The sequence below is a fragment of the Biomphalaria glabrata genome, chromosome 3 (assembly GCF_947242115.1).
Source record: "Biomphalaria glabrata chromosome 3, xgBioGlab47.1, whole genome shotgun sequence".
Taxonomy (NCBI): domain Eukaryota; kingdom Metazoa; phylum Mollusca; class Gastropoda; family Planorbidae; genus Biomphalaria; species Biomphalaria glabrata.
In genome coordinates this window covers 54,699,997-54,727,655 of record NC_074713.1, presented here as the reverse complement: position 1 = coordinate 54,727,655, position 27,659 = coordinate 54,699,997, and the positions used below count along the sequence as shown (strand labels likewise).

The window sequence follows — 27,659 nt, the reverse complement described above, 5'->3', positions numbered from 1 at the left end:
CCTCCCCAGAACACATGGGACTACCTTTACTGTCACAAACATATTAACTAGTTTACCTGCCTAGAACACATGGGACTACCTTTACTGTCCCAAACGTATTAACTAGTTTACCTCCCCAGAACACATGGGACTACCTTTACTGTCACAAACATATTAACTAGTTTACCTGCCTAGAACACATGGGACTACCTTTACTGTCCCAAACGTATTAACTAGTTTACCTGCCTAGAACACATGGGACTACCTTTACTGTCCCAAACATATTAACTAGTTTACCTGCCTAGAACACATGGGACTACCTTTATTGTCCCAAACATATTAACTAGTTTACCTGCCTAGAACACATGGGACTACCTTTATTGTCACAAACATATTAACTAGTTTACATGGAACTACCATTAGCACTGCTGAATATACTAAGGGTAAATGTGTTTTACTGCCCAATAAAGAAGAAAGTTCAGAACAGCCCATTACACACAAAAAAACTACGTCATGACAGCATAATACACAAAAGGCCAACGCTATGACTCCAAAATATGTATTATGGATGGTTGCCTGCTCTTGTGGTATGGGCCCTGGTCTATCGTCTCGGTGGTCCTAGATTCAAATGCTGCCTTCAACCATTTGAGACCAATTGTTATAGAAGGCCTGAATACAGACCTGTGATGTCACAACCTGTAGGCAATTTAGACCAATAGCTCGTCGCCACATCACAGGTCTGACGTCTAAAACTGGCCAAAGATTGCGACATCACAAGTCAGTGTCCAAGCCTTCTGTAATGATTGGTCTCGCGGCAGCTCCATCCTCCTGCGAGAGGTTTGGGCTATGATGAAATAATCTTCAATTTCCGCTGGAACATCCCAATTATGCCAATGAAAACAATGCCCATGTCTAATGTCATGACTGCATAATACACAAAAGACTGATGCCATAATAATACACAAAAGACTGATGCCATAACAGACTAATACACATGATCACTTTCACCAATGCCCAGTAAACACAAAGTACCCACATCACTTTCCAATTCACCAAAAGCTATTTCATTATCTGAAACTATTATATAAATATGTATAACTATTACATATATGTAATAAACTACATTTCATTTACGTAACTCTAAATGAAGAAGATTTTTTTTTTGTCAGACAATTAAAAAGCCAACTTGCGTTGCAGCTAATGAGTAAATGAGTGAAGGGGAGAGAACCTACTTGTTTTTTACATCAGCGTAGCCTATGTTGTCACACCAGTAGTTGAAGCCTAAGGTGATCTTACAACTAGACACTAAGACACAGATGAACAAACCAAGATGAATGAGAAACACTGGCAGTTGGAGTTTGACTTCAGAACTGGAATAAAAATAAAAATATTTTCTTTCACAATGAAGTTTATGGAAACAGTAAAATTGGAACAAGTCTAAGTTTATTTAAGAGAACAAGTCTAATTTTTAGTTTATCTAAAGAAACATGTCTAAGTTTATATAAGAGAACAAGTCTTAGTTTATCTAAGGAAACATGTCTAAGTTTATATAAGAATACAAGTCTAAGTTTATCTAAGGAAACAGAAAACATGTCTAAGCTTATTGAAGAGAACAAGTCTAAGTTTATTTAGGAGAACAAGCTTAAGTTTATTTAATAGAACAAGTCTAAGTTTTTTTAAGAGAACAAATCTTATTTTATTTAAGATAACATGTCTAAGTTTACTCCTAAGAGGACAAGTCTAAGTTTATCTAAGAGAATAAGTCTAAGTTTATCTAAGAGAACAAGCCTAAGTTTAACTAAGAGAACAAGCCTAAGTTTATCTAATAGAACATCTTCTTTTTTGAAGTAACGTCTGTATTATATAAGATAAGATAAGAACAAGTCTAAGTTTATCTAAGAGAACAAGTCTAAGTTTATTAACGAGAACAGGAAAAAGTCTATTGAGAGAGTCAAAAAAGCTTTCTATTAATCATCACTGACACACCACACTCATTAAACAAAACTGTCTCCATTCCTCTATTATCTTTTCCTGTTAGACATTAGCATTCATTTCAAAGTATTCTTTTTCACTTACACAGACAGAGTTGTAACTCTTGATAATGATATTTCGTTGCAAGTCTCTAGTGGGATTCAACAAAGTAGGGGGAATAATGTAGGAGCAGTCTAAAGCAGTAAAAAAAAAAATCAGCCGAGACATCTTCCTACTTGATCTTTTGAATAGTTCTTTTTTTGTTTTTACATTTCAACGATTTAACTCAGGAAATACAAGAAAATTATCATAAACAAGGATGGCTGCCTGGTCATGTGGTATGCACTCATGGATTGTTGTTTTGTGGTCTAGATGGTCTGGGTTCCAACCCTGCCTACTGCCATTCCCTGTTGTCCTACAGGACTTTGGACTTGGATATAATTATCATCAAATGTCAAAAACATTTTTAGTAACAAACAATAAATGGATAAAATTAAGCTTTGCTTTTAAAAGTAATTTGTCTAACATTTAACAGTATGTGAAGTAACCAGTATGGTCTTGCGATTTGCGCGCTGGACTGTCATTTGGATTTATCGATGGTCCTAGGTTCAAACCCTGCCCGCTCCCATTCCCCGCTGTCCTGTGGGAGGTTTGGACTAGGAAGGTAACTATCTTCAACTCTGAAGGAACATCCGAAACATGTAAAACAAACAAAACAGTAACTGCTAACATTCTGTATTGTGCTTTTTGTGTCTAAGAGAAATGTGAATTGGTTTAGATAAAAGAAAATACAATTTTTAAAAACATTTAAAAAAAAATAACTTTTAGAATGTTTGTCACTCTCATGGTGATATAAGCCTAAACTGAAGAAACTAGAAACAGTGGCTGAATTGCATCAACTGCCTTCAACCATTTGAGACCAATCGTTATAGAATCCTGAATACTGAACTGTGATGTCACAACCTGTAGGCAATTTAGACCAATAGCTCGTCGCCACATCACAGGTCTGACGTCTAAACTGGCCAAAGGCTGTGACATCACAAGTCAGTGTCCAAGCCTTCTATAATGATTGGTCTCGCAGCAGCTCCATCCTCCTGCGAGAGGTTTGGGCTATGATGAAATAATCTTCAATTTTCGCTGGAATATAACAAGACAAGCTCAAGTTTGAATCTCAACATGAACCAAACATTTTATAATTGTGATTTCACTTGAGCTGAGTTGTGTTAGATGCCAAGGCAGCACAGAAACCTCCTAGGTCCATCTGCCCCCCCCCCCCTAACTGTCCACAAAAGAAATTAGACCAGAGCTCACTGAGAATGCTATAAACATAAAAGGAGTTTCTGAATAAAAAAAAACCTAGCAAGAGACTGCGGAGAGTGGTGTGTTTTTACTGAGGCCCTAGGTTCCAAGAGAAATGCAAAGGAAAGAGGATGAAGATAAAAGGGAGTGATATACAAAAGCACTTTTTAAAAAAAAAATCTGTAACGGAAAAATTATTTTAGAATGTTTATCATATTCATGGTAAAACTGTAGTGTATAACTGTAACAAAAAAAATTCTTTTACAATGTTTATCATATTCACTGTAAAAACTGTTGTGTATAACTGTAACAAAAAAAAATTCTTTTAGAATGTTTATCATCTTCATGGTAAAAACTGTCGAGTATAACTGTAACAAATAAAATTCTTTTAGAATGTTTATCAGATTCATGGTAAAAACAAATAAAATTCTTTTAGAATGTTTATCATATTCATGGTAAAAACTGTCGAGTATAACTGTAACAAATAAAATTCTTTTAGAATGTTTATCAGATTCATGGTAAAAACAAATAAAATTCTTTTAGAATGTTTATCAGATTCATGGTAAAAACTGTCATGTATAACTGTAACAAAAAAATTCTTTTAGAATGTTTATCATATTCATGGTAAACACTATCGTGTATAACTAAGACTGAAACCAAATAAAACATTCGATGCAGCTCACAATCTTATATTTATCAGGGATGAACTCACTGCTCTGAGGTCTCCAGAGAATGCGTGTGATAAAAGAACCAAAGAAAGATAACACTGGCGATGGCCGTCACCACATTCAAGTAGGTCGTGTAGTTACACTCCTCCACGTCACCAAACACAGTCGCAGTCAAATCTACCTTCACACCAGTCTCTTCAGTTCTGAAACATTTACAAAATCATGCTTGGAGATTATCAGTTGAACACAAACACATAAAACAATTCATTTCATTCCTGAAACATCATTTTAATTTTGAAGCAACATTTGCTGTTTATCAAGTGCAACAAAAAAATGTTTTAATAGCAGCTCAATGTTACAACCAGACCATTCTGAATGTCAGAGAACTATTTTCAGATGACATTCTAAATGTGATTTGATATGATTTTGATTTGGATTTTAGGCACATCGGCACAATTTAGGCCATGTTGTGCCTGCAGTCCCTTAAGGACTACTCTCTCTCTACATAACAAGGGCTAAATTCTATACAGTTAAATCATTAAAATCAAGGTCTATTCACAGTTAAAATAGTAAAGGTAATAAAAATTTAATAATTTGGTAAAAAATGTAAATAGTACATGTTCACAAATTCATAAATCAGATCTTCGTAGACAACCCCACTTCCCGGATAAAGCCCAGTACCTTCCCAGGGTCGACATTGTCGAATAGTGTTTTTAAGTTAGTGGCTCTAAAATATTTCTCCCTGGTATCTGGGGCAGTCAATGAGGATATGTTTCACGGTGAGGTGAGAGTCACAATACTCACAAAGTGGGGGCTCCTCTTTTTTCAGCAAAAAAGAGGGCGTGATGTAGGTGTGGCCAATTCTAAGTCTGGACATGGTTGTCAGACCCTTAGATGTGGGCCTCCACCCAACATCTGCCACAATCTGCCTGAGTTAGTTGTGAGTCTCAGCCTCCCATCTGTCCTGCCACTCTCAATAGGTGGCAGAGGCAATACTTTGTCTCAGGTCCTAGCAGGGAATTTGGGTTCCTGACACCGCTTGATTTAGGGCTCTCTTTGCTTCTCTGTCTGCGGCTTTGTTTCCCTCTATGCCCACATGTCCAGATGAAGGTGACATCCCTATGGTCGGCTGTTATTTGGTCCAACAGCTTTAGGCACTTATGTACCAAATGTCAGTCTTCATCCGTCCCAGAGCTTGCAATGCAGATTTGGAGTCAGAGCAGATTATAAATTTCCTCCTTTCTGATGCTTTGAGGGCCATAAGTGCGAGCGATAGTGCATGCAATTTGGCCGTAAAGATGGAGCATCCATCAGGAAGTCTACGGGAGATTGTTTTGTTCCGAAAGGAGCAGGCACACGCGACCTTTCCATCCATTTTGGATCCGTCAGTGTAGATGGTGCCACAATCTCCCTAGCTCTCTTGCAGTTCCCTAAAGTGGACTTGTAGTATGCTTGGGTCTGTATTTTTTTTTTTGAAATTAAGGAGGGATAAATTTAATTTGGGTTTATTCATTAGCCAAGGAGGATTCTGTGGGGTTTCTATTTTAGGAAATAGAAATTCTAAATGTCAGAGAACTTTTCCCAGATGACATTCATATAAAAGTCCACAATGGATGTGGTAAAGAGAAGGAAGTTGGGGGATTTCAGCCTCACTTCTAGGCCGAGCATCTTTGGATACCAGCCATCGGTAATAGGGATTAAAAATGTACATCTACTTGGATCTTTCCCAGAGAGAAGTTTGTTCAGAGTTCCACAAGTCTAAAAAAACTCTTAGGGGAATGTCATAACTTATGTTACCCATCATTGCCTGACATTTCAGTTCTGCTCTTCTGACTAGAATACATGTACATTTCAAAATGTTTACTGAAAGGTAAAGTCTCGTGAAGAGCATTTGTCAAAGGTTCTTACTTTGGAATGAGTTTGATATTTGCATACAGAAGACACTGCTCATTAAAACTTTGAAAGTTGAGACCCAGAGGGAAGAATACAGCACCGGATAAAATGACAGCAATGACACTGATGACCACTTGAACTATAAAGGAGATGTTCCAGAATCTTCTTTTTAGCCATCTGGAGGTAGTGGACACCTTTCTGAAAGATAAAAATCATACTAATTAAAGTTTTGTTAAACCATGTTTAATAATTAATTAAACAAGCAAATTAAAAAATAAAAAGTTATCTTATCTTATATAATACATTTATAAAGGAAAGAACTACACATTCCAGCATATATCTCAATACTTTAAGATTATTCCCCTTTTCTGTATCAAACAAAATAATGACAACTAGTTAATTAATTAATTGGTTAGCTTTGTTTCATTGATTAATGATTGTAAAGGACTTTTTTTTTCAGCTTTTGCTGCTGAGCTGTGAGCTCTTTTGCAGACTGTGCCAAGGAAAAAAAATGTGCTGTTCTCTTCAGTTGTTCAGATTTTCTTTTACATCAGTATTGGAGCAAATTGCCAAGACTGAAAACGTCCTTAAAATGCACGGGGGTTATATAAAATAAGGCTGAGGTAACACCCAGCCTGCACTAAAAAATGGGAGAAATAACATGTACAAGATTTGTACCAGACAGACAGACAGAGAGAGTTGACATAAGCTTTGTAATGAGACCATGAAAAAGAGGACGACCCGGAAGTGATGTTGATGTAGAACATATTTGTCTTCAGCTTAGCTTATCATTCGTGCTCACTGCTGTTCAAGTAGATTATGTACGTTTCTGACTTTGTTTTCTGACTTTGTTTTCTGACTTTGTTTCTGACTTTGTTTCTGATTTTGTTTTCTGACTTTGTTTCTGACTTAGTTTTCTGACTTTGTTTTCTGACTTTGTTTCTGACTTTGTTTTCTGACTTTGTTTCTGACTTTGTTTTCTGACTTTGTTTTCTGACTTTGTTTTCTGACTTTGTTTTCTGACTTTGTTTCTGACTTTGTTTCTGACTTTGTAAGAAAAGGCATCAAGACATTCAAGTTGACTGTAGTTGATAAAGACAGCCACAAGAAATTGATTTGCACAATCAAAAAACAATTCGTTAGCCAGTTGTTTGTTGATGAGAGATCTACTTGTGTTAATAGATGGCTGCCTGGTCGTGCGGCTTGCGCGCTGGACTGTCGTTCAGATTTATCGATGGTCTAGGGTTCAAACCCTGCCCGCTCCCATCCCCCGTCGTCCTGCGGGAGGTTTGGACTAGGAAGTAAACTATCTTCAACTCTGAAGGAACATCCGAAACATGTAAAACATTTTACAAACAACAAACTTTTCATGCTAAGTACCTTTTTCAAGTGTTATACCTAAGACTAAGACTGCTTTATTGATCCTTACGGAAATTTGTTGTGATTACAAGGACTCTCATATAAAGACAACACAACAGAAAAATACACATAAATACAACAGACACAACATAAAGAGTTCATTCAGCGACTACGCACAGGTATCTTGGTGCATTTCATGTTCCCTGAAGTAATATCAAATAATTTCAAAGAATTGTAGAATTAATGTAGCACACTTAGATTACATACATAACAGTATATCACTGAACCATAATCTTCAAATACAAAAACAAAATTTAATAAAATACTCAGAAAGACACAAAGATAAAGGCATATTCCTCGTCCCATATGCTAGGACAAATTTGTACAAAAGCTCCTTCTTCCCTAGTGCTATTAGAGCATGGAATGACTAGATGCATGGCGTGTAGGACGTAATCATCTTATTTTTTGAAGTAACGTCTGTATAAGATAAGATAAGAGATGAGATTGTACATTGCCATTCCTTCTTACATTGTCATGCTCTGCAATTGTAACATTATGAGAAACACATTGAGAGAGATGGAAGATTGGGTAATGTCTATGACATTGTCATAGACTGTGTGTACTATTCCAAGGTGTTCAATTCTAAATGTGTCTGGCAAGTCAGAGACAAAGTTGGCTGTAGAAATGTTGTGTTGAATTATAGATTTCTAATCGTGTTGCAGTACGATGTGTTGTGTAAACCCATTCATGTATGGTTGTTTCTGATGCATTATCAAACTTTTGTTCTTTTGAGGACATGTACAATTGGATGCCTATTTGACACGACATGTAGTACGTGACCCAGATAATATGAAAATGCCAGCGCTGATTTTGCCACCCAGTCCACCCCTGATACAAACAACAGTAGAATCCAATTAATCAGAAAACATTGAGACAGGATTCTTTTAGTCCTAATAACCGGCTGGTCCGATTAACCAGAATCGACTGTATAGTGAAAATGAGTCGAAGAAAACGTCAAGATATAAAACAATACACAAACATTTAGAACAAGAAATTTCAAAAAAATAAACACATCAAGCTAAAATGTTTTTTGTCCTAAATATAAATATTACAATAAACTGCTTCTATAAAAAAAAAAAAAAAAAAAAAACTAGAGCACAAGCAGGGATGTCTATCACAAGTGACTATTTACAATCTACAAGGGAAACAGCATTGGTAAAATCTTTTCACTTAGAGACACTCCAGAACAGTGGATTTAGGGTTAACGTAGCAGTAATCTAATCTATAACACACTAAACCATAACTTACAAACTTCAAGATACAATTTAATAAAATACTCAGATTGACACAACAATGTCAACATTTTTACTGTTCCATAAACTGGAACAAGCGGAGGCGCGATGGCTGAGTGGTAAAGCGCTCGGCGTCTAGAACCGGGTGTCCCGGGTTTGAATAATGGTGAGGACTGAGATTTTTAATTTCGGGAGGTTTAGGCGCCTCTGAGTTGACCCAGCTCTAATGAGTACCTGACATTAGTTGGGGAAAAAGTAAAGGCAGTTGGTCATTGTGCTGACCACATGACACCCTCGTAAACCGTAGGCCTTCATCTGCTCTATAGACCACAAGGTCTGAAAGGGGAACTTTACCTTTTTTTTTCCATTTGCTGGGACAAACTTCTATTAAAAAACACATATACTGTTCCTTATGCTGGGACAAACTTCTATAAAAACACTTATACTGTTCCATATGCCGGGACAAACTTCTATAAAAACACTTATACTGTTCTATATGCTGGGACAAACTTCTATAAAAACACTTATACTGTTCTATATGCTGGGACAAACTTCTATAAAAACACTTATACTGTTCTTTATGCTGGGACAAACTTCTATAAAAACACTTATACTGTTCTATATGCTGGGACAAACTTCTATAAAAACACTTATACTGTTCTATATGCTGGGACAAACTTCTATAAAAACACTTATACTGTTCTATATGCTGGGACAAACTTCTATAAAAACACTTTTACTGTTCCATATGCCGGAACAAACCTTTCAAGTGTCATTCCAGCATGGAGAGTATCTGAATTAGCCTGGGCAAACCAATCTTGAATTCAAATCTCTATAAGTGATTACCCCACGGATAAGTGGAATTTGGTTACGTGAACTGTCACAGAAACCAAAGGACGAAAGTCAAGGGTCGGATGATGATGTGTAGGGGGAAAGATCTATTCACTTTTACTTTTTTTTAAAGAAAGTCTGAAAATTTACAGAACAAAATAAAAACATTTCAAATATAACAAAATCATGCCAGTGGGGACAGTCGCACATAATGCCAGAAATAGACACAATGTGTTGGATAGATATAGACATGGATAAACTAGAAAGGGTTGGGCTAGACATGGATAAACTAGAAAGGGTTGGGCTAGACATGGATAAACTAGAAAGGGTTGGGCTAGACATGGATAAACTAGAAAGGGTTGGGCTAGACATGGATAAACTAGAAAGGGTTGGGCTAGACATGGATAAACTAGAAAGGGTTGGGCTAGACATGGATAAACTAGAAAGGGTTGGGCTAGACATGGATAAACTAGAAAGGGTTAGATAGACTAGACAGTGATAGACTAGAAAGTGATAGACTAGACAATGATAGACTAGATAGTGATAGACTAGATAGTGATAGACTAGATAGTGAAAATTATAGACTAGATAGTGACAGACTAGAAAGTGATAGACTAGACAATGATAGACTAGATAGTTATAGACTAGATAGTGATAGACTAGATAGTGAAAATTATAGACTAGATAGTGACAGACTAGAAAGTGATAGACTAGACAATGATAGTTAAACTAAGTGATAGACTAGATAGTGATAGACTAGACAGAGATAGATAGATAGTGATTGATAAACTAAGTGATTAGATAGACTAGACAGTGATAGACTAGAATTGACTAGATAGTGAAAATAATAGGGTTAGACAGACTAGAAAGAGATAGACTAGACAATGATAGTTAAACTAAGTGATAGACTAGATAGTGATAGACTAGATAGTGATAGACTAGACAGGGATAGATAGACTAGACTCCTAGACAGTGATGGACTAATATTACAATAAGCAGTATAGTGCTATTTATAGAATTTACGATCATATGATTGGGGAAAAAAAAACATTTTCTTCATAATAAGATAAGAGAATCGAGAGAACGTAATAAGACAGTGCTCTTATTAACAAGATTGTAATTTATAAGTGATTGAAAGAGTCCATTCCTTACCACTGCGACACACGCCAACAGCCAGGAAAGTGTTTCCAATATATCCCTAGTTTCAATCAACTTAAAACATATTTACAGCACAGTGAACATACAGCGGAGTTTCGTGTGTGTGTGTGGGGGGGGGGTTGGAAAAGGAGAAAGGTCGGATGTGGGGAGGGGGGGGTGGAGAGACAGTGGAGACAACAGGAAGATAAGATCCCAAACCTTCACGTTACTCTACACTGGCACTCGTGACTGTCATCTACCAGGGTCTGGGGAAGGGGGGGGGCATAGGCAGTAATAGGCACTAAGATTATTTTATTTTTTTTAAAAACTGTACTAACATGTTGTTGAAAACACAATGATTGGGTGGGCAGTGTGTATGTGTGTGTGTGTGTGTGAGAGAGAGAGAGATGTATATTTGTACTAGATGACTAATTGACCTGGGGGGTGGGGGGTGAGATGAGTTGAGATAGCTTTAAGTTTCAAATCGATTGTAAGAAAATTGTTAAAGAAATCAATAGGACCCTTTTTTTAATCTATTTAAATTATCCAGATATCTATCCAGATATTTATCTTATCTCTGAACTTTTTTCAACACATACAAATACGTACATCTCTCTCTCTCTCTCTCCATCAATAGCTTTCTCTCTCAATCCATTCCATGCTCCTTCTTCTCTAGTGCTATTCCTCGTTCTATATGCTAGGACAGATTTGTATAAATGCTCCTTCTTCTCTAATGCTATTAGGGCATGGAATGGTTTGCCAGGAAAACCAATGACTTGGCAGAATTGAAGTCATTGATTAACATGCATGACTAGATTGACATAGGAGCACTCGTAGGACGTAATCATCTTTTTTGAAGTAACGTCTGTATTTTACAAGATAAGATAAGATGGGAGGAGGGAGTTAAAATACGTCTTGTTCTGCAAAAATAAAGGGGAATTTAGAGACTTTAAAACAAATTCATCGTCTTTGGGTTACTTTGAAGTACGTAGTTTCAAGAGTGTACACTAGTGTGGAGTCTTTAGAGTCTGGCGACATATTAGAGAAGACAGGCTAGTGTAGAGTCATTAGAGTTTGGCGACACATTAGAGAAGACAGGCTAGTGGAGTCATTAGAGTTTGGCGACATATTAGAGAAGACAGTCTAGTGTAGTCATTAGAGTTTGGCGACACATTAGAGAAGACAGGCTAGTGTAGAGTCATTAGAGTTTGGCGACACATCAGAGAAGACAGGCTAGTGTAGAGTCAGTAAAGTTTGGCGACATATTAGAGAAGACAGGCTAGTATAGAGTTATTATAGTTTGGCGACACATTAGAGAAGACAGGCTAGTGTAGAATTATTAGAGTTTGGCGACACATTAGAGAAGACAGGCTAGTGTAGAGTCATTAGAGTTTGGCGACACATCAGAGAAGACAGGCTAGTGTAGAGTCAGTAAAGTTTGGCGACATATTAGAGAAGACAGGCTAGTATAGAGTTATTAGAGTTTGGCGACACATTAGAGAAGACAGGCTAGTGTAGAGTCAGTAAAGTTTGGCGACATATTAGAGAAGACAGGCTAGTGTAGAGTCATTAGAGTTTGGCGACACATTAGAGAAGACAGGCTAGTGTAGAGTCATTAGAGTTTGGCGACACACTAGAGAAGACAGGCTAGTGTAGAGTCATTAGAGTTTGGCGACACACTAGAGAAGACAGGCTAGTGTAGAGTCAGTAAAGTTTGGCGACACATTAGAGAAGACAGGCTAGTGTAGAGTTATTAGAGTTTGGCGACACATTAGAGAAGACAGGCTAGTGTAGAGTCATTAGAGTTTGGCGACACATCAGAGAAGACAGGTTAGTGTAGAGTCAGTAAAGTTTGGCGACATATTAGAGAAGACAGGCTAGTATAGAGTTATTAGAGTTTGGCGACACATTAGAGAAGACAGGCTAGTGTAGAGTCAGTAAAGTTTGGCGACATATTAGAGAAGACAGGCTAGTGTAGAGTCAGTAAAGTTTGGCGACATATTAGAGAAGACAGGCTAGTGTAGAGTCAGTAAAGTTTGGCGACATATTAGAGAAGACAGGCTAGTGTAGAGTCAGTAAAGTTTGGCGACACATTAGAGAAGACAGGCTAGTGTAGAGTTATTAAAGTTTGGCGACATATTAGAGAAGACAGGCTAGTGTAGAGTCATTAGAGTTTGGCGACACATTAGAGAACACAGGCTAGTGTAGAGTCATTAGAGTTTGGCGACACATTACAGAACACAGTCTAGTGTAGTCATTAGAGTCTGGCGACGCACTAGAGAACACAGGCTAGTGTAGAGTCATTAGAGTCTGGCGACACATTAGAGAACACAGGCTAGTGTAGAGTCATTAGAGTCTGGCGACGCACTAGAGAACACAGGCTAGTGTAGAGTCATTAGAGTCTGGCGACGCACTAGAGAACACAGGCTAGTGTAGAGTCATTAGAGTTTGGCGACACATTAGAGAAGACAGGCTAGTGTAGAGTCATTAGAGTTTGGCGACACACTAGAGAAGACAGGCTAGTGTAGAGTCATTAGAGTTTGGCGACACACTAGAGAAGACAGGCTAGTGTAGAGTCAGTAAAGTTTGGCGACATATTAGAGAAGACAGGCTAGTATAGAGTTATTAGAGTTTGGCGACACATTAGAGAAGACAGGCTAGTGTAGAGTTATTAGAGTTTGGCGACACATTAGAGACGACAGGCTAGTGTAGAGTCATTAGAGTTTGGCGACACATCAGAGAAGACAGGCTAGTGTAGAGTCAGTAAAGTTTGGCGACATATTAGAGAAGACAGTCTAGTGTAGTCATTAGAGTTTGGCGACACATTAGAGAAGACAGGCTAGTGTAGAGTCATTAGAGTTTGGCGACACATCAGAGAAGACAGGCTAGTGTAGAGTCAGTAAAGTTTGGCGACATATTAGAGAAGACAGGCTAGTATAGAGTTATTATAGTTTGGCGACACATTAGAGAAGACAGGCTAGTGTAGAATTATTAGAGTTTGGCGACACATTAGAGAAGACAGGCTAGTGTAGAGTCATTAGAGTTTGGCGACACATCAGAGAAGACAGGCTAGTGTAGAGTCAGTAAAGTTTGGCGACATATTAGAGAAGACAGGCTAGTATAGAGTTATTAGAGTTTGGCGACACATTAGAGAAGACAGGCTAGTGTAGAGTCAGTAAAGTTTGGCGACATATTAGAGAAGACAGGCTAGTGTAGAGTCATTAGAGTTTGGCGACACATTAGAGAAGACAGGCTAGTGTAGAGTCATTAGAGTTTGGCGACACACTAGAGAAGACAGGCTAGTGTAGAGTCATTAGAGTTTGGCGACACACTAGAGAAGACAGGCTAGTGTAGAGTCAGTAAAGTTTGGCGACACATTAGAGAAGACAGGCTAGTGTAGAGTTATTAGAGTTTGGCGACACATTAGAGAAGACAGGCTAGTGTAGAGTCATTAGAGTTTGGCGACACATCAGAGAAGACAGGTTAGTGTAGAGTCAGTAAAGTTTGGCGACATATTAGAGAAGACAGGCTAGTATAGAGTTATTAGAGTTTGGCGACACATTAGAGAAGACAGGCTAGTGTAGAGTCAGTAAAGTTTGGCGACATATTAGAGAAGACAGGCTAGTGTAGAGTCAGTAAAGTTTGGCGACATATTAGAGAAGACAGGCTAGTGTAGAGTCAGTAAAGTTTGGCGACATATTAGAGAAGACAGGCTAGTGTAGAGTCAGTAAAGTTTGGCGACACATTAGAGAAGACAGGCTAGTGTAGAGTTATTAAAGTTTGGCGACATATTAGAGAAGACAGGCTAGTGTAGAGTCATTAGAGTTTGGCGACACATTAGAGAACACAGGCTAGTGTAGAGTCATTAGAGTTTGGCGACACATTACAGAACACAGTCTAGTGTAGTCATTAGAGTCTGGCGACGCACTAGAGAACACAGGCTAGTGTAGAGTCATTAGAGTCTGGCGACACATTAGAGAACACAGGCTAGTGTAGAGTCATTAGAGTCTGGCGACGCACTAGAGAACACAGGCTAGTGTAGAGTCATTAGAGTCTGGCGACGCACTAGAGAACACAGGCTAGTGTAGAGTCATTAGAGTTTGGCGACACATTAGAGAAGACAGGCTAGTGTAGAGTCATTAGAGTTTGGCGACACACTAGAGAAGACAGGCTAGTGTAGAGTCATTAGAGTTTGGCGACACACTAGAGAAGACAGGCTAGTGTAGAGTCAGTAAAGTTTGGCGACATATTAGAGAAGACAGGCTAGTATAGAGTTATTAGAGTTTGGCGACACATTAGAGAAGACAGGCTAGTGTAGAGTTATTAGAGTTTGGCGACACATTAGAGACGACAGGCTAGTGTAGAGTCATTAGAGTTTGGCGACACATCAGAGAAGACAGGCTAGTGTAGAGTCAGTAAAGTTTGGCGACATATTAGAGAAGACAGGCTAGTATAGAGTTATTAGAGTTTGGCGACACATTAGAGAAGACAGGCTAGTGTAGAGTCAGTAAAGTTTGGCGACATATTAGAGAAGACAGGCTAGTGTAGAGTCAGTAAAGTTTGGCGACATATTAGAGAAGACAGGCTAGTGTAGAGTCAGTAAAGTTTGGCGACATATTAGAGAAGACAGGCTAGTGTAGAGTCAGTAAAGTTTGGCGACACATTAGAGAAGACAGGCTAGTGTAGAGTTATTAAAGTTTGGCGACATATTAGAGAAGACAGGCTAGTGTAGAGTCATTAGAGTTTGGCGACACATTAGAGAACACAGGCTAGTGTAGAGTCATTAGAGTTTGGCGACACATTACAGAACACAGTCTAGTGTAGTCATTAGAGTCTGGCGACGCACTAGAGAACACAGGCTAGTGTAGAGTCATTAGAGTCTGGCGACACATTAGAGAACACAGGCTAGTGTAGAGTCATTAGAGTCTGGCGACGCACTAGAGAACACAGGCTAGTGTAGAGTCATTAGAGTCTGGCGACGCTCTAGAGAAGACAGGCTAGTGTAGAGTCGGTAAAGTTTGGCGACTATAAAGATCATGTTGCCTACACTTCAGACGTCTTCGGATAGTCAAATTACCAGCTCACAAAAGATAGCAAGAGAGAGAGAGAGAGAGAGATGGGCAATATTTTTCATATTTTGAATTACTATTTTAAAATTCACTTATACTTTTGTCAAACTGAAAAAAAAATGCAACATTTAATTTTTTTAATTCTGGCAACTTATTCATTCTCCCATCGAGCTGAAATTTCGCACATAATCTCATGCCACGTGGCAACATATCTGATTAAGATTTCATAAAGATAACTTCATTAATTATTGATTTTTTTTTAAATAAATGAACAGTGCTTCATCTAGGGGAGCAAACAATTATATTGTATTTTTCTATTACCGAATATCAGTAATGTCCCTTTTTGCACGAAACCAACCCCATGCGAAATGTAAGATACGTCGTGACCAATAAAATATGTATATTTAGTAAACTATATTATTTCAGCACATAGGACTAATTAATGTAAAAAAAAAAACAACATTATATTTTCTGCCTCATTTTGGTTTGGTGGAGCTCAGTGGTCCTCAAAACATGCACACAATCAATGATCTTGACATGAGCAATGGTTGAAGCACTGACTAGACCAGGTCCTACATGTCGGGGGGGGAGGGGGGGTGCAACCTGAGAGGCAACGAACCGGGGAAAAAAACAGTTGACGGGGGAAGGTGGGATATATGTCAGTGAAGCAACTAGCGTGTGCATCACTTAGAAACAGAGGTTCGATCATGCACCGAGTCCATTAGCGGATACTGTCAACAAATGTTATTTAACCTTGGTTAGGCCAATAATAGAATATGCATCCTCCGTTTGGGACCCTTCAACTCAAGAAAACATTAAGAAACTGGAACAGACACAAAATAGAGCTGTGAGATTCATAACAAACGAATATTCACATTTGACTAGAGTAACACCTTTGGTAAAATCACTAAATTTAGAAAGCCTTCAGGATAGAAGATTCAAAAGTAAAGTAGCAATTATACATAAAACACTGAACCATTGTCTTCAAATACAAAAACAAATTTTAATAAAATACTCAGAAAGACACAAAGATAAAGGTACATTCCTTGTCCCATATGCTAGGACAAATTTGTACAAATGCTCCTTCTTCTCGAGCTCTATTAGGGCATGGAATGGGTAGCCAGAAAAACCAGTGACTTGGCAGAATTTAGGTCATTGGTTAATATGCATGACGCGTAGGACGTAATCATCTTCTTTTTTTTAAGTAACGTCTGCCTTATATAAGATAAGAACACAGATGTGCACACGGTTCTGTTTTCAGACACATATACCGTGTGCAGCGCATGGAGCGAACACACACGCATACAAAGACATACAATGACTTTTCACACTAAGTCGGTGTCGTTGACGGTCGTTGATTTGTAGCCCCAGACAACTAAACCACTGTAGGCGTTATTGTATTTTAACTCATAAAACGTGAAATAACTTGAATAACTTCTTAGTGAAAAAAAAACCAACTAGATATAACTTTTATTACAATGTAAACAAATGTATTTGAAATAAAAGAAACTTGTACGTAAAACAAAATATAATTCACAATAAATCACGTCTTTACACTCTGGCATCCTGGAGTCGTCTGGAGTACCCAAGACAACTTACGACAGTACCTCTTATCTTGCATCATTCACCCCCCCCCCCCACTTGCATGACCACCAACCAATCGCTTAGTTTTAGCTTGATTAATGAAACTTGTACAGTGTAACAACACTAGATGTAGCAGTCTTACAATACTAGATGTAGCAGTGTAAGAACACTAGATGTAGCAGTGTAACAACACTAGATGTAGCAGTGTAAGAACACTAGATGTAGCAGTGTAACAACACTAGATGTAGCAGTTTTACAATACTAGATGTAGCAGTGTAACAACACTAGATGTAGCAGTTTAACAACACTAGATGTAGCAGTTTACAATACTAGATATAGCAGTGTAAAAATACTAGATGTAGCAGTGTAACAACACTAGATGTAGCAGTGTAAAAATACTAGATGTAGCAGTGTAACAACAATAGATGTAGCAGTGTAAAAATACTAGATGTAGCAGTGTAACTACACTAAATGCAGCAGTGTAACAATACTAGATGTAGCAGTGTAACTACACTAAATGCAGCAGTGTAACAACACTAGATGTAGCAGTGTAAAATACTAGATGTAGTAGTGTAACAACACTAGATGTAGCAGTGTAAAATACTAGATGTAGTAGTGTAACAACACTAGATGTAGCAGTGTAAAAATACTAGATATAGCAGTGTAACACACTAGATGTAGCAGTGTAAAATACTAGATGTAGCAGTGTAACAACACTAGATGTAGCAGTGTAAAAATACTAGATGTAGCAGTGTAACAAAATCAGATATAGCAGTGTAACAACACTAGATGTAGCAGTGTAAAAAATACTAGGTGTAGCCGTGTAACAATACTAGATGTAGCAGTGTAACTACATTAAATGCAGCAGTGTAACAGCACTAGATGTAGCCGTGTAAAAATACTATATGTAGCCGTGTTAAAATACTAGATGTAGTAGTGTAACTACACTAAATGCAGTAGTGTAACAACACTAGATCTAGCAGTGTAACAACATCAGATGTAGCAGTGTAACATCATCAGATGTAGCAGTATAACAACACTAGATGTAGCAGTGTAACAATACTAGATGTATCAGCGTAACAACACTAGATGTAGCAGCGTAACAACACTAGATGTAACAGTGTAACAACACTAGGTGAAGCTGCGTTATAAACACTAGATGTAGCAGTTTTACAATACTAGACATAACAGTGTAACAATACTAGATGTAACATTGTAACAATACTAGATGTAACAGTGTAACAACACTAGATGTAACAGTGTAGCGACACTAGATGTAGAAGTGTAACTACAATAGATGAAGCAGTGTAACAACACTATATGTAGCAGGGGAACAACACTAGATGTAGCAGTGTAACAACACTAGATGTAGTAGTGTAACAACACTACATGTAACAGTGTAACAACACTAGGTGAAGCTGCGTTATAAACACTAGATATAGCAGTTTTACAATACTAGATGTAACAGTGTAACAACACTAGATGTAGCAGTGTAACAATACTAGATGTAACAGCTTTTTTTCCTTTCGATCTCAAATAGATCTACGTTCTACGGTGCAATCGTAAAATTATACCCGGTATAAAAAGTCACATTTCGTGTTCTATAAACATTTGATTAAAGAGAAATAAAAAAAAAGACTGGCCATAAAACTGAACATTCAGATCTAATATTTGTAGCAACTAGCTTACGCTAGCTTCACACTGCTGTGTCCTAAGTAAGTAAATATAAAACTATCAGGAGATGTTCCCACTGCTGTTTCATACTGCCCCTCAGAGGTGACACAATAAATGATCTCTGACCGACAAATGTCTAATTAGAGCCGACTGAGAAAATCTAGGAATAAATATGTGCCAGCCCCCCCTCCTTTTTTTTACCTTCTTTTCCCCCCACAGCTAAATAGGTTTTTTCATATAGTCTATGTTTTTTTAAAAGATATTTTTTAGATATATTTTTTTAAATTTCAAATACTGCTTTTTATTTTAAAGCAGTATTTGAAATGAAGTAAATAAGCCTATCTGAGAACGGTAGCAGAAGGGAGAGAATAAATTTAAAAAAATTAGAAAAAAAAAGTAGCACATTTGATTTAATTTATCATCACTTTTTGCGAAATTCTCAAGCTGAAGTCCTGGGAGGCGCTTCGTATCTTCCCCATACGCCGCTACTTGCTTCAGTATTCGGAACCCCGTCCTACATTGACTAGATCAGGGGTTCTCAGCCTGTGGGTCGCGACCCCCTTGGGGGTCGATTGACGATTTGCTAGGGGTCGTTTAAGACCATCGAAACTATGGATTGTTTTTGTCTATTTTTCTATTGCTGTATGTGTGTGTGTGTGTGGGGGGGGGGGGTCGCGGCAGAGTGGGGGATTCTAAAATGGGGTCGCTGAGCTTAAAAGGTTGAGAACCGCTGGACTAGATGTACGTGAAATCTGTTTTTACCTCCAAGTGTAGAGAGTGGAGCCGTCTGGACGTCAAAATGTCTCCTGTGCAAACGAGGGATTTTACAGTATGTACACACATATACACAAGATCATCCCGCAGAACGCAAAGCCACTGAGACTTAGACTCACTCAAGCGCATCGGGAGGAGAAATACTTTATTTCACTCCCGCAGTTGGCATCTTCAGACGTTTCATTGTCTGCTGGAATGTCGCCTGCCTTTTCCGAATGACAGTTCGCATTCTTTTCAGTTTTGTCATTTGAAAAAAAAAAAAAAAAAAAAAAAACGCTGGTAATAAATTCGCAATCAAAAGTAGACCAAGAAAACTTCAACAATGTTAGTTCAAATAGATGGATTTAACTTTCCAAGGGCGACAAGCGATTAACCAACAATCAAATTCTATATGTATAGAGTTACCGACCTTAATGTACACTAGCGACAACCAACTTGGAAGGAGATCAAGGACTGGAACCGAGGCTCAAATATAATAATTAGTATTGTTGTAAACCTGTTGGTGACACAGATGGGGGTAGTGCTGTGTGTTTTTAGCCTACCCAAATCGCCACAGTCCAGCGCAGGACGAGCGGTCAACCGAGACCAGTGACAGTACACGCCAGTTCGGCAAGGACCAGTGTCGTAAATATTACGCCCGCAAGTCACGGCGAAAGTGATCAACTGGAGTGGTCAAGAAGGTTCGAGGCCAGTAGAGACACTATATAAGAGCGAGTGTGTCAGAATCACTTCACGTTATCCCGCAATGTGACCAGTACGAGGCGAGAACCAGTACGAGGCGAGAACCAGCACGGCGTGTGAAGCCAGTGCGGAGCAGAGACTATATTTTTGTAAAGACAATGTTAATTTTGTTGCCAACTGCGATGTATTTGAAATTAAACTGACTGATACTTTGGAGCCCTGAGTTGTGAGGTTCTTTAAGTTCGTTGTGTCGTGGGGTGCAGTGAGAAGAGAGCCTGGATAGAAGGAGAGAACGTAACAGTATTAATAGCTTTTGAGCAGACGTCTAATGAACCTCATTCACCAATCGTAAACAAACAACATTTAGCCACGAGGTGCTCTATCTCTTCTATATAACTTACGATCTCATGTTTAATTCATGATGGTTGTCACGTGACAGTTTTTTTCGTTGTTTTATCAATAAGATCACGTGACTAAATGTTGTTTGTTTACGATTGGTGAATGAGATCCATTGTAAGAGGAAAATGAGTCCAGCCACCATACCACACTATTGATTATAGATTATATATATATATACTTGATTATATACTAGAATATGTAAAACATAGAGTCTATTCATTTCATTATTTCATAAAAATAACTTTCTAATTTGTGTTTCAAAATTATTATTTTTTTACATATATTCGTTAGATATAGCTGCGAAGTGTGACTTTAGCCGCGTTTTGACATAGGCTACATTTTAATAGTTCCATTCATGACACTATGATTGGACTAGCAAGATGAGGCCCTACATGGGGGATATTAAATATACTAACATTTATTTTTATATTATATTGTTATAAACCTGGTGGTGGCACAGATGGGGGTAGTGCTGTTTGTGTAGTAGGCGACGCAAATCGCCCCAGGCCAGCGCTAGACGAGAGGTCAATCGTGACGGGTTACGACGGTCAGCCGAGACGAGTGTCAACATGACGGTTCGAGAAGGATTGGCGTCGCGAACAGAGCTCATGAGCGTCACGATGGATGTAGTCATATGACCACCCAGAATGGTCGAGCGACGTTCTGTCCGGTTCTAGAAGGCCATTAGGGACCCTATATAAAGAGCGGAGGTGTCGCAGTCTAGACGATTCAGAAAAGAGGTTCAGAGCCCGGTTCACTACAGTCCGGTCGACTACAGCACAGTTCAGTCTGGTTCAGCGGTGTGGTTCTGTTCGGGGCATTACGACGGTTCAGTGCGGAGTACTATCAAATACAGTTGAGACGAACGGCATCTTGGTCTGTGCTCGAGTCCGACACAACGAGCCCAGTGTGTGAAGTCAGTCCTGAACTGTTGAACCCAGTACATGCCCGGAACGAGACGGAGAGGCCAGTGCAAGAGTTGATACGGCAGTACGGTTGATAGGGAGAGATATTTGTACAGCCTGTGTTACTTGTTGCCAATTGTTCAGTATTGGCTGTAATTTATTGGACATTAAACTGTTACGTTAAATTGGAGCCCTGAGTTGTCAAGTTCTTTAAGTTGGTGGTGTATGGTGCAGTTTGCAGAGAGCCTGGATAGAGAGATTCGTAACAATATTTATATTATTATATAATTAAAAAGCTTATTGGGCCCTCGAATTCACTCTTATAATATAAAGATCTACATCTATTATAATAATATCTACACTCTAAATCTGGACTTTAATATGTATAGGTCTACAAGCAAATGTTTTTTTTAATGGATTTAGGTCGGTTAGCTGTTTTAATAGCTCCATTCATACTATTTTTACATTCACATTCGCTTTACTTATAACATTATTATTTTGTTTTGTTGTTACTAATACACTATATCAGTGATACGCAAATTAAGACCCGCGGGCCGAGGGTAATAGCCAATATGGCAATATATATATATATATATATAACCTTGTTTGTCGTCATTTACTCATATGCCAGGTAACAAAACAAAAAACACATTTTAAGTGAGAGTATGTAAATATTAAATTTAAGTTTGGTTGCAAATTTAGATCCTCGATATTCAACCGGCCACTTTCTAACCTAACTGTGAAGGTAGCCCTCCATGGAGCATCACCGGGTTTCTGGCCACTTCTAGAAGACATATAATGTAAGTCTAGAACTCCAGGCCATCCCTAGTAGGGGTGACAGCTTGCAACACACTGGCTATTGCCCCCTCTCAGGCCCATGCACACTTAGGTGAGTTTTGCTGACCATTGCCAAATAAAAGAAAGAAAAAAAAAAGCAGGAAAAAAAAGATGGAGGAATGGAAGGAAAAAGAAGAACGGCGACAAAATGAACTTAAAAATGGACACACACACACACAATTGCACCAGACATGTCGTTGTTCTGAAATAGCCTCCCTTGAATTAGGGCGTAGGGTTAAAAAAAAGCTCCAGTCCTAGCGTACTCAATTTCAGCGGTTCTCGCCCCTTTTCTTAAAACAGTAACTTTAAGATATCGAGTGTTAAATTCAATCCAACGAATGGTTGGTTTAAATAGTAGAACTTGGTCAAAATTTGCGTTAGACACTAACTAAAGTCGAAAGGTTTTAGTGCGTCACTAGGGTCGGTGTAAACCCGGTGCGGCACGCACCTCCCCCACCCCCCCTTAAACTCATTAGTGACGCCACTGAATCAAAAACAGAAAGAGATACCAAGTGTTAACTCTTTCTATCCGAAATTATTTACCACATACTAGTGGAATCAACGTCAGTTAGGAGAGAAAGAGTTAATATGTGCAAGTAATTGATTAACATGCGTGACTATGTTGACCTAGTAACACACGAAGGACGTGATCATCCTCTTTTTTAGGAGTAACGTCTGTAGTTGATAAGACCTAGTAACACACGAAGGACGTGATCATCCTCTTTTTTAGGAGTAACGTCTGTAGTTGATAAGATAAATCTTAAATAAAGCTTGAAAACGTCTTCTTCTGAAAAAAATCATGATTAAACTTTAACTTTTATTCACAAATATTTACAAATTTTCGTGATCAAAAATCTCTTAGAACTCAATTTGAAACTAGTGTAGGCTAGTGGAAAGCGTGGTCGAGAGGCTAAGTACGCTTGAACTTGGCTTGGCTTGGCTGGCTTGGCTACCTAGAAGGGGGCTCGAGGTTCGGGCAGAGTTGCGTTTACTGAGCGCCTAAAGGCAGCACGGAAAACCAACTTCTAGATACCCCCTCCCCCCCCCCAACTGGTCCACAACTGAGATTGGACCAAAGCGCTCTGAGCATGCTATAAGCATGAAAGTAGCGCTAGATAAAAGCTATAATAATAATAAGAAGAAACACACGCAGTTATTTCTCATGTCTCCCACTTCCCAAGCTATTCGGTGACTTCAACTCTGCCAAGTCGTTGGTTTTTCTGGGTTTTTCAGGCAACCCATTCCATGCTCTAATGGAACTAGGGAAGAATGACCATTTGTAGGAATCGGTCCTAGCGTATAAAATACTGGCTAAGCCAACCTCATCTATACCTACATGCTGGTGAGCGTTGGTATTCCTATCGGTGAAATCTAAGGGATGTGTAACAACACCGGAAGAAAACAGAACAGCAAACAAATAAGAGAGAGAGAAAGAGAGAGAGAGAGAGAGAGAAAGAAAGAGGGAGAAAGAGAACAAAAAGATCCTGCCAACAGATAGCAGCTACTAACGAGGTAAAAGAGTTGTATAAGTTGTTCCGTCTGAAGAGCAGTCTAAAGGGTTTAAAAAAAAAAAACGGACATAGTGGCAACATGTACCTAATGAAGTGCAGGGAGATATAAATATATTATTCGTTAGAGGTTTATATAAATCTAGGTCAGTGGGAAAATAAACACATTTTAAACAATCATTGTGCATTGTATTAAATAGTGGCTATATTCTAACGTATCCCGGATGGGGGACAACCGCATGACAAAGGCTATCTTTTTTTTTTTTTTTTTGGCGCAACTGGGTTGCCCCCCTTCCCCACTCCTCTTAAAGCGCTCTAAAGACCAACTCAGACGACATTATACCCTCGCCGTAATAGAAGAAATTAGCTGGCAGCAGATGGCCTCTGAAGACACGCGCAGAAGACTAAAAGAAAACTTAAATTGACCCCCCCAACCCCCCCCCCGCCTGTTTTTAGGATAAAGGATGTGCAATAGATGTGACTAAATATTCAGGTAGCAACTGGGTTTGCGTAGTCTTATGAAATCTAAGACATTCGCTTTATTATTATAATCTAACATTGTTTTCGAATAGTGGCTATAATCTAATCATCTTCTTTTTTGAAGTAACGTCTGTATTATATAAGATAATACTGTATTAAATAATGGCTACAACTAATCCAATATCGTATTTAGAACAGCAATAGGAACATAAATAACTATATCCATTATTATGGCGCAACTTAACAAGCATAATGTAGAGAAAATATCGAGCAGGCGTGAGATCCGAAAATGCGAACTGAAAACATTGGAAAAGGTAAGACTAAATGTTTGTCAATGTTTTACATCCAAACCTCCCGCAGGACGACGGTGGGTGGCAGCGGGCAGGGTATGAACCCGGGACCACCGAGACGACCGAACAACAGACCAGCGAGCATACCGCACGACCAGGCCATATAAGGTGTGACACAACAATGGCCCATAGCGAAATTGTAAAAAAAGAGCCTTTCGCTTAAAAATGTTTGAGAACCCTTGGGGCGAGCTGACCGAGTTAGCGATTTATGCACATCTCAAAGTGACAGGGGCGTTTAGTTCGTCCTCGGGAAAACCTTTGGGGGGGAGCGCTGAGCGGTGGAAGCTGTTGACCCCCCCCCCTAGGGTCACGGAGAAACTCTAGATCAGATTCAGACAAAGGTCTCATTAATAAATGAAGCAGTAGAGAGCAGTGATGTGACAAGAGGTGATTACAGGTGGCCACGGAAACAGCGATTTCATTCAACCCGATTCGATAATCAATGGCGCTAGGTGTGCATAGAAAAAAATATTTGGCAAAGCTTTGACTTTAATGAAACGATAATAGGAGGCAGTGAAATAAAGCAAAACATCGCGTTAGGCAAGGGGCGTGTGTGCTGGGCAAACATCTCAAGGTTGAAATGACCAGGAACGTAGTGGACATTGGTTTGGCTCATGCTGGCGCAATCTAACTAGAAATATCTCGCAGTGTTTTAGTTGTACTTAAAATGTGGAACGGCGAGGTATTTATATACCTTGCTAAAAAAATGCTATGGCCACACAGACTTGATCAAGGAGGTCGCGGCACAGGGCGCCTTAGAAGTTATCAGTGCCGTATTTAGACCTCAATAAGTCTTACGCTATTTGAAATACGTCCCTTTATAAGTCCAGATATTTTATGTCAGCGCTAAATATCTCATGGGGGCCCTAACTGCCCTAAGCTAGAGCTTGTATTGCTTGTAATTATACATAAAACAATAAACCATAATCTTCAAATACAAAATCTAACAAAATACTCAGAAAGACACAAAGATAAAGGCACATTCCTCGTTCCATATGCTAGGACAAATTTGTACAAATGCTCTTTCTTCCGTAGTGCTATTAGAGCATGGAATGGGTTTTCCTGCGGCAGCCGGGAAAACCAGTGACCTTGCAGAATTTAAGTCATTGGTTAACATGCAAGACGCGTAGGACATAATCATATTCTTTTTTGAAGTAACGTCTGTATTATATAAGATAAGATAAGATATAGGAATTGGCGCAGAGTGTTATAGACGACACAGTTTCAATGCAAAAGACTGTAACGCAACACGAAGGACCAAGTTCATTGCACTTGAAAATGTAAAAACAAAATTCTTATCCAACAATAATAGAATATGCGTCTTCTGTTTGGGACCTCTCAACTCAAGAAAACATTAAGAAACTGGAACAGACACAAAATAGGGCAGTGACAAAACAATTTTCACAATATCAGTAAAATGGCTGAAATTAGTGACACTTCAGGACAGAAGACCAAAAAAAGTAAAGTAACAATAATACATTTTAAAAAAAGGAACCCTAAACTTACAAATACAAACAAAACAAAACAAAACAAAAAAAACAACTAATAAAATACTCAGAGAGACACAAAGATAAATGCATATTTCTTATTCCATATGCTAGGACAAATTCGTACAAGTGCTCCTTCTCCCCAAGTATCATTAGAGCATGGTACGAGTTGTCGTAATCAGTCAAGAAAACCAATGACTCAGCAGAAATGACGTCTCTAATTAACACGCACGATTAGATGAACAAATGAACAGGGTGTAATAATCTTCTGGAGAAACGTCAGTGATTTATAAGATGAAACAAGATACAAGCAGAGCAAGGAAGGAAGAAAGGACTCGAACCCAAGTCAACTTGTTAGTAACCCAAAGTACTAAAAATAAAGTAGTTTAGGGAAAGTATGTTGAGAACTTACATATATTTTTAATGTAGGACGTAATCATTATCTTTTGAAGTAGCGTCTGTATTATTACTATACATTAGATAAATGGTTTTACCATTATATGATTTAAAAAATACTTTTAAGCCTTTAACCCTCCACCCTTTGCAGTTCCTAAATCCAGTCAATTGAATGGTAAGGGGGACGATCGCCCCACACCGAAATAGAAGTCCTAACTTTATATTACAACAATAAAATGATTAAACATTACCCCGCGGACATGTTGTTGTTTTTTTAACAAAGGGAAACAACTCAAATTTTAAAAACTTTTTAAACACGTACATTGTATTCGTAATGGGAAAATGCCGCTTCATAATTACGCATCTTATTTTGATGTAATAAGTAAAATAATACTTATTATATATTATATATTTTGTAAGGCTGCTCCTATGCACGAGAACATTAAATATAAAATATAATGACTCAAATAATTGATTTTGGTTATGGCCTACTTTAGAATGAGTTCATGTTGGGGAAAAAAGTTTAAAAGCATGCAAAAAAATATTTGGAGAATTATACATAAAAAACAGAACTATTAGCAGTGAAAAATATTTTGGGTTGCTCTACTTTGTTAGAATACAGAGTCAGCACAAATAGACATGTAAAACATGAATGCAGCTTTCTACATAAATGGCAAGAGAATCAAGTGACTGTATTTGAAAAATGTAGCAAGCAAAAGAAAAAAGATAACTAAAAAAATATAAAAAACTTATCTAAGGGAATTAAAGTAAGAGTAAAGTTCCCCTTTCAGACCTTGTGGTCTATAGGGCAGATGATGTAAAGGTCATCTGATACTGTTGTGGCCTACGGTTAACGAAGGTGTCATGTGGCCAGCACAACGACCAACTGCCTTTACTTTTCCCCAACTAATGTCAGGTACCATTAGAGCTGGGTGGACTCAGAGGCGCCCGTAAATCCCGAAATTTAAAATCCCAGTCTTCACCAGGATTCAAACCCCAGAACCCGATTCGGAAGTCAAGCGCTTTAACACTCAGCCACCGAGCCTCCATATCTAAGGCGAAAAGCCACTAATTACTGCAATTTAT

The 27,659-nt window shown here is 38.5% G+C and overlaps 1 protein-coding gene across 2 annotated transcripts in view; it reads right to left on the bottom strand.

The window, feature by feature from the left end:
• LOC106054486 (uncharacterized) overlaps window positions 1–27,659 on the bottom strand; it is a 55,246-nt gene that overhangs the window by 8,090 nt on the left and 19,497 nt on the right. For both annotated transcript variants that reach the window (XM_056022704.1, XM_013210368.2), the window contains 3 exons: window positions 5,826–6,008; window positions 3,962–4,120; window positions 1,212–1,349 (listed from right to left, as the gene is read on the bottom strand). In XM_056022704.1, the coding sequence (XP_055878679.1) occupies window positions 1,212–1,349; window positions 3,962–4,120; window positions 5,826–6,008 (480 nt within the window). The remainder of the gene's footprint in view (window positions 1–1,211; window positions 1,350–3,961; window positions 4,121–5,825; window positions 6,009–27,659) is intronic.